The 11,808-nt window shown below is 42.9% G+C and overlaps 1 protein-coding gene across 1 annotated transcript in view; it reads right to left on the minus strand.

Annotated features, from left to right (window-relative positions):
* Positions 1 to 3,670, minus strand: part of LOC138976751 (uncharacterized) — a 10,912-nt gene extending 7,242 nt beyond the window's left edge. The window contains exons 1-3 of the mRNA XM_070349640.1: positions 3,427 to 3,670; positions 2,683 to 2,894; positions 1,104 to 1,227 (exon numbers count right to left, since the gene is read on the minus strand). Coding sequence (XP_070205741.1) covers positions 1,104 to 1,227; positions 2,683 to 2,894; positions 3,427 to 3,520 — 430 coding nt within the window. The 5' untranslated portion in view covers positions 3,521 to 3,670. The remainder of the gene's footprint in view (positions 1 to 1,103; positions 1,228 to 2,682; positions 2,895 to 3,426) is intronic.
* Positions 3,671 to 11,808: the final 8,138 nt, after the last annotated feature.

The raw sequence follows: 11,808 nt of genomic DNA on the forward strand, positions 1-11,808 counted from the left end.
ACAAACACACACACACCGCGCGAGAGAGAAAGACTACAGGGAGGCATGACGTCATGATGCAATAATTGACGTCAAAGACTTTTGACCGTGACGTAATCTTCTCACGCGAGCTTTATCCATAGTCTTGAACAACCACACACAAATAGACTTGGAAAGTACAGAATTTCTACCCGTCCAAAGCGGCCTTGGGTGGCGTTTGCTCAAAAAATGGGGGCGCCAATTTTACCCACCGTATTTTTGTTAGTATGGTCCCAATTTTTGGTGAACTTCCATCTCCAACTGTGGCCCATTTTCGGGCACAAAGAATCCTTCTTTATCATGTATTATTCGGTATGCACATTTCTCAAATCGATTACAGTATAGCGTTCACGGGATACCTCCAGCTTCGCTGGGATAATAATAAATGAGCATTTATATAGCGCAACATCATAACTTTACAATTATGCTCTTTGCGCTTGACACATTTAAAAAAAAAAAAAAAAAAAAGACCATCCTTTAATCTAAACAGACGCCAACAATCAGCAGCCTGCCTGCTTTCTGCACAGAGTGAGAATTGTTTGCTGTATTAATTAAGTGACACCCGTGCCCATGTACGATATCAACTTGAGCAAGGAACGTTGGCTTGACACCAGGCTGTTGAATGCAGGTCAGGGTTCTGATCTGTGGCGATGATCGTTCACACGTAATGGAAGGTATCTTTAAAAGCGTTTCTGGATGTCGCAGACACACAGACACCTACCTACCCCCCCCCCCCCCCCCCCCCCGCCTCATACAAAAACGTACACATATCTTAAGCCCTCTTCTCGCACACACAGACACAGACAAAGACACAAACACACACACGCTCGCACGCACGTATGCGCACACACACACACACACACACGGCCCACACCCACCCAAACACACACACACACACACCACCACCACCACCACCAACATGAACAACTCCACCCCCACCATTAACAACAACAACAACAACAACACCAACAAAAACACCACCACCACCACCACTAACAACAACAAAACAACAACAACAACAACAACAACAACAACAACAACAACAACAACAACAACAACAACAACAACAACAACACACATCTCACCAGGTTTGCGAGCTGCCGACGGCGACGTGTGCACACGACCGTTACCGGCCAGAACAGAAGCCGGCGTGGTGGTTGGAGGTGCTATCACAGTTGCCATGGAAACGCCGACACCGCCGCCTCCCACCTGGTTGGTTCAAAAACACAAAATGCTATTCATTTCTCTTTATTTGCATTGCCTTTTAAGTTTTATGCATCACGGGGCCATCATAAGTGCTGTTGCGGACAAATTACACTGAATATGGCGGTCAATGAACTGACACATGCATCAAGGGAACTGCACATTGTCTATTGCATCTTGTGGTTTTTATGCATCGAATATAATATGGATTAATTATTTCATGAACAAGATTACACGGGTCAACAGTCAGTCTGTCAACAGCCTCGACAACAGTGTGAATGCATTTTTCTGCTGTGACCTTTACAAACATATCTGCATACTCGAATTGCAGAGACAAAGAGGCAGTCTTCTGGATATTTTTGAAGATAACACACCGATATAATTATAGCCTATAGGCCCATTGCAGAAACTCAAGTTAACAACAGCATTTCTACTCGGCGCGCGCGGTATGAGAATCACGGGTCGTAACTCTCTGGAATTGGTCATCCGCCGCCATGTTGGATGCCTTGCACGATCTCTGACAGTGCTTGAGCGTTGGGTGGCGACTCGACAAAAGTGAAAATGACACGTTGTGTGGCCAAAAACTGCAGTCAGCAGGCACACTTTAGGATCCCTAAAGTTGTTTACCATCAGGGTGACAACTGGAAGGAAGTTACTGAGCGGAGAAGACGATTATAACTGGTTATTTTTTGCTGTGTGCAGTGCGCTAATCAACAATTGTCCATCGGTTGTGCCTTTAGAGTGAACACTGTGATAGGATGCTTTGAAAATTATACTTTGCAGTAGTTACCTGAGCTGCATTGTACCTCATTTGCCTGTCTTGAGAGCTTTATCTTGTGAATTTTGGTGCACTGTCTGCATGGTAATTTGAGATAAAAAATAAATAAATGAATATAATAATGTATTCTTGCTTTACTTTTTATGTTGTGCTGTTGTGTTAAAAAGGCAGATCCCCTTTGGACTCATGCATGCACAGTTTTCTTCATTTTGTCTGCATACACAGTGAAATACGCAAAAAGAACAAGAGTGCAATGAAGAAAACTAACAAAGACGGCATCCAATATGGCGGCGCGAAGAGAGTATGAGCGGAGTTGTGCCCCTTAGAGCTAAAGCTAGCCGATCCATTTGATAACGTCACGCCGAGTAAGAAGAATGAATTGGACCTATATGAATAACTAAATGTAGCAATGATGATAAACGTATTCTGCCATTAAAAAAATGAGAAAGGAGAGAGAGAGAGAGAGAGAGAGAGAGAGAGAGAGAGAGAGAGAGAGAGAGAGAGAGAGAGGGAGGGAGGGAGGGAGGGAGGGAGGAGGGAGGGAGGGAGGGAGGGAGGGAGGGAGAGAGAGAGAGAGAGAGAGAGAGAGAGAGAGAGAGAGAGAGAGAGAGAGAGAGAGAGAGAGAGAGAGAGAGAGAGAGAGAGAGAGAGAGAGAGAGAGAGAGAGAGAGAGGCACTCTCACCTTATTGTCGCCACCAACAACGCTACTGCCGCTACCATCATGGTGGAGGCTGTGAAGATGGTTGAGGTCCTCATGACGATGAGGGGGGATGCAGCCGCAAGCGTCCGCGCTAAAGATGTTGTTGTCTTGGCAGAAAAACATGGCGCACAGGTTGTCCCCCGTGCAGAACCACATCGCGTGAACCTTACCCACCACTGCCCGAAAGGCGCATCCTGGAAAGCAGAGTTCCGTCATGTATGCGTCATCAAGTTATGTCGTCACGCCGCAATGTTTTCTCTGTACACCCGTAAGATAGGGCAATGTTGCGTCATTCATGCGTCATCAAGTCATGTCGTCAAACCACAATGTCTTCTCCATACATTCATGCGTCACACTTCAGTGTCTGGTTACCTTCTTACACTCACCTTGCAAGGAAAAGGGCAATGTTGGTTCATTAAAACATCCCTAGAAATGACGTAAAAGTGCAATTTTCAATGTGCTAGAGCTCGGGAGGCACATTCTGGATGAAAAGACACAGTGTAACGTCATTATGCGTCACCAGACAAGCTTTGCTTTTACAGTGTCCAACTTAACAACTACAGCTTACAATGTTGAACGGAAAGTAAGAATATACATTGTGGTACCTTTAATTCATTCTTTTCTCAAAATGTCTTTTCAATGTTCAACGCAGTATCGCTTATAAATATGACAAATACATTTTTCATGCACACATTATGACGTCACAATAACGTCATCATGACGTACCTCTGTACACGAGTTTGTGCGCGTTGTGAAGAGGCCAAAGGAGCAGTGACGTCACACAGGCCAAGAGGACAGTATGCGAGACAGGGGGCAGCATTCTTGATATAGTGCACTTGCCAAGCTGTGGACAGTATTTTTTTCGGTTTTAGAAAACAAAAACGTATTTCATACCACTGTAAGAGAATTTTGCTTTAAAGAAGTCGCGCATTTACTTTCTGTAGAATTGCAATTTTATCTGCCTTTAAAAAAAAACCTTTTTCTTTCCTTTTTAATTATTTTTTTTTTAGCTTAGCATGCCCACACTTAGTATTGTATTTTTGAACCCAAGAAACATTTTGTTGACGCATTTTAAGCGTAATATGAAAGATTTATTTAGGTTACCAGATGGTTAATAATAGACGTCAAACAGGCTATTCAAAGCCATCTGTAGTTCAGTACTAGTTGTACACGACACACCGCACCTTAAAGCTTCACTCACACACGCGATTCAATCGTTGAGATTCAATCGCGCGATTCAATCTTGAGCCGATCGCACATCACATCGTAGGCCATTGACCCGTCACACGATAGACGATCGAACGATTGACAATTACTTGTTTCTCAGAAAGTAAGCATTCCTCCTCCTCGTCTTCATTAACATGTTGTCAAAGTGTAATTACAAGGGCAATAGTTTGAATGTAAATCTAGTATTTTACTGCCGACTCTTTTGAAAACGCCCTTCACAAGCCAATCATTTGTTAACAGAGAACATTTTTTTTTTAAACCATAAAAGCAAATATCTGTTTCCACAGAATGTCTTATCTATTTCACCAGCCACACACCCACAATATCAAAACAAACGTTGTTCTTTGAGCTAGTAAACCATCTGATCCTACATAACAGCCTTCTTTCTATACAAAACAGCCGTCTTTCTATACAAAACAGCCGTCTTTCTATACAAAACAGCCGTCTTTCTATACAAAACAGTCGTCTTTCTATACAAAACAGCCGTCTTTCTATACAAAACAGCCGTCTTTCTATACAAAACAGTCGTCTTTCTATACAAAACAGCCGTCTTTCTATACAAAACAGCCGTCTTTCTATACAAAACAGTCGTCTTTCTATACAAAACAGTCGTCTTTCTATACAAAACAGCCGTCTTTCTATACAAAACAGCCGTCTTTCTATACAAAACAGCCGTCTTTCTATACAAAACAGTCGTCTTTCTATACAAAACAGCCGTCTTTCTATACAAAACAGTCGTCTTTCTATACAAAACAGCCGTCTTTCTATACAAAACAGTCGTCTTTCTATACAAAACAGCCGTCTTTCTATACAAAACAGCCTATACAAAACAGCCGTCTTTCTATACAAAACAGCCGTCTTTCTATACAAAACAGCCGTCTTTCTATACAAAACAGTCGTCTTTCTATACAAAACAGCCGTCTTTCTATACAAAACAGCCGTCTTTCTATACAAAACAAACATCTCACTACAGTAGCAGGTCTCTGAGTGATGAAAATCAGACAAAGAGTTGCGCAACAAATGTGTCGCGAGGTGCATCCTGTGAGCTAACAACAGCAACGATTACATGGGAAGGACTGTGGTTTTACATCCTAGAGCTTTCGTTCTATATTAATCTTGCACATTTCTTCTGTCGTCAACAACAACAAGAACTACAAGAACAATTAGAACAACAAAAAGAAGAAGAAGAAGAAGAAGAAGAAGAAGAAGAAGAAGAAGAAGAACAACAACAACAACAACAACAACAACAACAACAACAACAACAACAACAACGTCTTTGTCGTTTCTTGACGATACCCTACTTTTTGTTCCAAGAGCAAAATCGCAGTTTTACAAACATCAGAGCCAAGAACAAAACGTCCCACAAGAACCAGTCAGACTACTCTCAATTTAATAAAAATAGCAATCTCTTTCAATTCAATTTCCAAAATTTTTAGAAGCAATCAGAGCCGGTAGAACCTGTCCGGTTGGCAATTTCTTTTCGGGTATTTTCACATTAAAACCGTTATAAAAAAAAAAGGTGTTTAAAAAAAATGGCAGGGTAAAAACGGTCATACACGTAAAAATCCACTCGTCGTACCAAAACACGAGTGTACGGGGGAGTTTCAGCCCACGATCGCAGAAGAAGAAAATAGAAGAAATCTGAATGAAAGAAACGCGCCCGTCTAATGCATGAGCAGGACAGGATTTAGAGGACATTTTTGCATTACAACTCAAAACGCGAACATATTAAATAAAATGAGTGTACAAAGTTCGCGACAGAACGGACGGGTATTGCTAAATTCTACACTTCAACAGACAAATGTGAATATAAACAACTGCACAAAAAAACAGCAGTATTTAACATTAAATAAAAAAGTCAAATGATTAGTGACACTACACAAATAAATGAAAGAGGAAAAAAAGCCTTCATACGTAACAGCACAAACATTAAAGACATCGGATACCAACACATGCACAGCCTAGCGCTAGCGGTGATCTTAGAGACACGACTTTTCCACTACCGGTGTGACTTCGTCGCCCAGATCAAATTTAATTCTCAGACCTCCTTCGTGTTTTCTTCTCAAGTGACAAACTAAAGGCCAACGTTTTAAAACAACGTGGTTTTTTTGTTTTGCTTTACATTACGTCATTATTCACGTTGTGACACGCCTTCTCAAGAAATATCTTTTTGACGTCCCGCCCACCTCCAACCTCACACGAAAAGGTCAAGAACCGACTTGAACCTTTGTTTACTCGCTGTCGTTTCAATTTAAAGATACCTCGATCCCTTTTAAGGTGCAAGCGATGAACACCAACACAAAGCTGTCCAGGCGTTTTCACAGGGTAAGAGCATCCTTCCCATGGAATACATACTAACAGTCAAAGTCCTTGTTTTTATTTTTTTTTATTGTTTGTTTGTTTTTTTAAGCGCAGAAAGAGAATTTTTGGCTGATTTAATTCCGTTATACACATCTATGGCAATCTGCGATGTTCATTAATACATACACAGTCACATATAGACACTCACACACACACACACACACACACACACACACACACACACACACACACACACACACACACACACACACACACACGACACACACACACACACACACACACACACACACACACGACACACGACACACACACACACACACACACACAAACACACACACACACACATACACACACACACACACTGACACAATCTCACACAAAATCACACACTGCACCGGAATTAGCCAGGCCATTGTATTTTGCTATGTTCTAAAGTTGAAGGAGGATCTTATCCGATTGGAAAGTACAGACAGATCTGTGGGGAAAGAGTTGAGTCAGTTGCGGCGCTGGCTTCACAATCAAAGCCCTACTACTGAATGGCAGCTCGCTTTCCCCAGTAAGAAAGCAGCCCGAATTTCCATGAGGGTGACCTCACAGGACTAAAGAAATCTTATCCTTATCCTTCTTGGAGCCAAACTCTGGGGTCCTGCCGACGAACTGCGCAAGACTGCGGACTTCCTGGCAGCCACTGGTCTGAGGATTTAGCACGGCCATCAACATCGAACGCAGAAGAAGAAGAAGAAGAAGAAAGCCTTATCCTTCGTTGTTTACACGGGAGGGAGTTGTGTATCTTTAAGGATGTATCACAGGTGTCAGCATGCCCTGACATGGGGCCCTTCACAGGGGGAATTAGGTTGTGATCCTTGTTGTCTTTAAAGGTCCACTTCTTCCCATGAAAACAGATTTTTTTTCTCTCTCTCTCTTTCTCTCTCTTCCCCCGGTATAGGGGTGTGTATAGGATTCGGTCGATGTGTTTGCTTGTTTGTGTGTTTGTGTTCGCATATAGATCTCAAGAATGAACGGACCGATCGTCACCAAACTTGGTGAACAGGTTCTATACATTCCTGAGACGGTCCTTACAAAAATTGGGACCAGTCAAACACACGGTTAGGGAGTTATTGGTGGATTAAGATTCTACAAGGACTTATAGAGGGACATATTAATGGTCAAAGGGAAATAACCTTCTCAGTTGGTGGCAGTGAGAATGGTAAGGACGGGGGTGTTTTTCCTACCTCGGAGGAATTTCTTGTTTTTTCATTTTTTTTTTACCATCTAAAATCGGGGTCAACCTCGGGAACATGCCCCTAATGATTTTACCGTGAGGGCGTTAAACATTACTTATCATCATGAAAACAGTTCAGCTCATCATCTCAGGTCTGGCCAGAGTGTGTACATGGGATGAGACCATTCCTGCACTTGGATACATACAACAAATCCACACACGGACTGCCTGATGTAGTGAGTTGGAATTATGAAATGAATTAATTTCTTTTAAAAGCCGCAAGTGCCGGGCATTTACGAAATTCATTCATCAGAAAGTTCTCAGTGTGCACAGAGAACACTCATTTGAAGGCCTAGTCTTCTTCTTCTTCTTCTTCTGCGTTCGTGGGCTGAAACTCCCACGTACACTCGTGTTTTTTTTGCACGAGTGGAATTTTACGTGTATGACCGTTTTTTTAACCCGCCATTTAGGCAGCCATACGCCGTTTTCGGAGGAAGCATGCTGGGTATTTTCGTGTTTCTATAACCCACCGAACTCTGACATGGATTACAGGATCTTTTTCGTGCGTACTTGGTCTTGTGCTTGCGTGTACACACGGGGGTGTTCGGACACCGAGGAGAGTCTGCACACAAAGTTGACTCTGAGAAATAAATCTCTCGCCGAACGTGGGGACGAACTCACGCTGACAGCGGCCAACTGGATACAAATCCAGCGCGCTACCGACTGAGCTACATCCCCGCCCCAGTGAAGGCTATAATTAGATACACGCCGGTGAGCCACACTGTTTACAAGGGAAAGAGTGTGCCATTAGTATCATTAGAAAACCATATTAGAACTTGTGTGTGTGTGTGTGTGTGTGTGTGTGTGTGTGTGTGTGTGTGTGTGTGTGTGTGTGTGTGTGTGCGCGCGCGCGTACGTTCATGCGTGCATATGTTTACTGAGTGAAGGACCAGTGACTAAATGTTTGACTTGCGTGCGTGTGTATTTTAGTTGAGTGGCAAGGTAGGTCGACGCAAACCCCACACGTGGATGAACTTCCAAGTGGATACATATAACATTATGGTGATTCATTCATACAGCGAAAGGGTTCTAATTCGTTCCAACAGTGCATTAGCAAAAAGTGTCAAGAGAAATATAACAGCAAACCAAGAAAAACATATAACGGAACACCCTTCATGTTTCTTTACATTTTACACCTGAACCACAAAACCACTACGAACACAAAGGTAAACCATGAAGAAAATTAATGAGATCAGAAACAGAACAAACAAGTCGCGTGAAGCGAAATTAATACATTAAGTCAATCTGTCAAGCTCACAGAATAATACTGAACGCACTGCATTTCACGAAGACAATGCTTTGCAAATGCCCGCGACCCAGACTGAAATGTAAAATGCAAGAACGATTGAATAACCTCCACCAGTCAACAAAAGAATCGCGAATACGGTTAAACGAGGACACAAACAGACCCTTCCAGTCGACTCGCGATGTAGTCTTGCCCATTTCCACTTAGCAAGGCAGCTCTGTATGACGGCTTACTAGTGCCAAAACCTCATAATTGTAATTATCAAGGGAAAATTACCATTTTCACGTGTTTATTACTAATTTTCCCGGGAAAATTACTAATTTTCCCGGAATAATTACTAACTTTCACCTGTTAATTACTAATTTTTAGTTTTGGCTCACTTCCTGACGGATTGCTAGTGCCAAAACTAAAAATTAGTAATTTTCCCGTGAAAATAAGTAACTAACAGGTGAAAACAGTAACTGACACCGTTAATTAGTAATTATCCCGTGATAATGGGTAACCCCAGGTTTTGGCACTGGTAAGCCGTCATAGGGCTTACTAGTGCCAAAACCTCATAATTGTAATTATCAAGGGGAAATTAGTAATTTTCCCTTGATAATTACCATTTTCACGTGTTAATTACTAATTTTCCCGGAATAATTACTAACTTTCATTAGTTTTGGCTCACTTCCTGACGGATTGCTAGTGCCAAAACTAAAAATTAGTAATTTTCCCGTGAAAATGACTAATTATCCCGTGAAAATGAGTACCTAACGAGTGAAAACAGTAACTGACAGCGTTAATTAGTAATTATCACGTGATAATGGGTAACCCCAGGTTTTGGCACTAGTAGGCCGTCATAGCTCTTGACAGTGAGTTTTCAAAGTCATAGTGAATTCAGTTTTTCGTTGGGTGTGTGTGTGTGTGTGTGTGTGTGTGTGTGTCACTGTGTGTGTGTGCGTACGTGCGTGCGTGCGTGCGTGTGTGTGTGTGTGTGTGTGTGTACGTGTGTGTACGTGTGTGTGTGTGTGTTCGTGTGTGGCGTGCGTGCGTGCGTGCCGCGTGCGTGCCGCGTGCGTGCGTGCGTGCGAATGTTTGAGCGTGCGTGCTTGCGTGACTGCGAGCGTGCGTGAGTGCGTCTGTCTGTAATCAGAGCGACATTCTCTCTCTATGAAGCATGACAAACAGCTACAACGGTGCATGCTCCTAGATAGGGGGGGGGGATTAACGTCCCCACAGGAAGCGTACCTATTATGGGCAGAATATACCTGCGCAGTTTCAGCGGCACAGACGACGCACTGCCTATTATTTATGCCGCGATAGGGATTATGACGAGTACTTGGCCTGTTTTCCTTTCATGCAACGTGTAGCGGGCTGGGATAATCTGCAGTGCGTCGTCGGTCCTGCTGAAGTTACATATGTGAGCGGAGCCCCTAGGGACATGTATGTGGTGATATGCTAGTCGGGACTCAGGACTCAGGAATGTTTTATATCAGGCCTCAGCCCATAAACAGGGGGAAACATCACCGCAAATAGATATGACTAGTCTTCTTCTTCTTCTTGTCGTTCGCCTTTACACTTGGAGTCCAGGTCTGGAAATGAAGTCGGTGGTCTTATGTAGAGCCTCCACAGGTCCATGCAGCTTCTCGTGGAGGGTCGTCGGCCTGGTCCAGATCTCTCTCCTCAGGGGCTGGAGATTCCTGCAGTCCTGCAGGATGTGGGCTGCATCCTGCTCTGCGTCCGAGTCTCCACAGGGACATATGGGGGAGGGCACAGCTCGCAGTTTTTTGTGCAGATGTAGTTGGAGTCTGTTGTGCCCTGTTGATATGACTAGTGACATGTTTGGCGCACAGGACGTCTTTGACTAAGGGTAAGTTTATACAGTCGAATCTGTCCTGGCGATCCCCTCTTGACATAACACGCAAGACTGTGCAGATACAAATTAATAATAATAATAATAACACGACAATTTATATCGCGCACATATCTCACCACAAGGCGACTCAAGGCGCACAGTACGAAATATGAGAGAGCCCTGAAATGCAGCCGCTCGGCGCAGAAGGGACAGCACTCTATATTTCGGGGGAAGCATGCTGGGTATTTTCGTGCTTCTATAACACACCGAATTCTGACATGGATTACAGGATCTTTTCCGTGCGCACTTGGTCTTGTGCTTGCGTGTAGTGGTGTACACACGAAGGGGGTTAAGTCACTAATAATTGACGGAAAGGTACACAGAAAACATCACTAAAATTCCAATACAAAATAGAAGTAAAACTCGCGTTTTCAATGAGAACAGGTATACAAAACAACATAAAATAGAAGTAAAACTCGCGTTTTCAATGAGAACAGGTAAACAAAACAACACGTTAACATTTTTAAAAAGTGCCTTCTTCCATTTATTCCGCCGTTCATACGCAGCAAGCTGAAAAATAACGAGGGCTTGAAGTCATTCATACTCTATGAAAAATGTCAAGAAACCGTGGTTTTAATTTTTATGTCGCAAGATGTCATAAAGTGTTAAGGGTCGTCTACACGGGTGTTTTCACTTTAACACGCCAGACACACCGAATTACGGAGGAGCTGAAACAGACCATCATTTTGTTTCACGTTTATGGCTAGACCACATGCTTATCTTACTCCAAGACGTGAGCTCTGGGCGCATGACGTGAAACGCTAGACAGTTTTATCGTCCGTTTAACATACCATGCTCGGTGACTCAAAATAAAAGTGTGAATGGACGAATATATGATTAGAACTATGTAAAACGCACGGCGTGAGTATGCACATGCATACGTGTAGTCGCAGTTACAACGACCTAATACGGTTAAAACGACAACGACGACGGAGATAATGACACTGATTAATGCCACAGCAACAATAATGGTAACAAAACAATTGACATAATAAAAAATAGAGAGAGCAAAGAGAGATAGAGACAGACAGACAGACACACATTCAGACAAATAGACAGACAGACGGACAGACTGACACTGACTTTCTTGTGTAGACAGAGACATAGAAAAACAGACAGACAAACAGGCAGACA

This window comes from Littorina saxatilis, linkage group LG9 (genome assembly GCF_037325665.1).
Source record: "Littorina saxatilis isolate snail1 linkage group LG9, US_GU_Lsax_2.0, whole genome shotgun sequence".
Lineage (NCBI taxonomy): Eukaryota > Metazoa > Mollusca > Gastropoda > Littorinimorpha > Littorinidae > Littorina > Littorina saxatilis.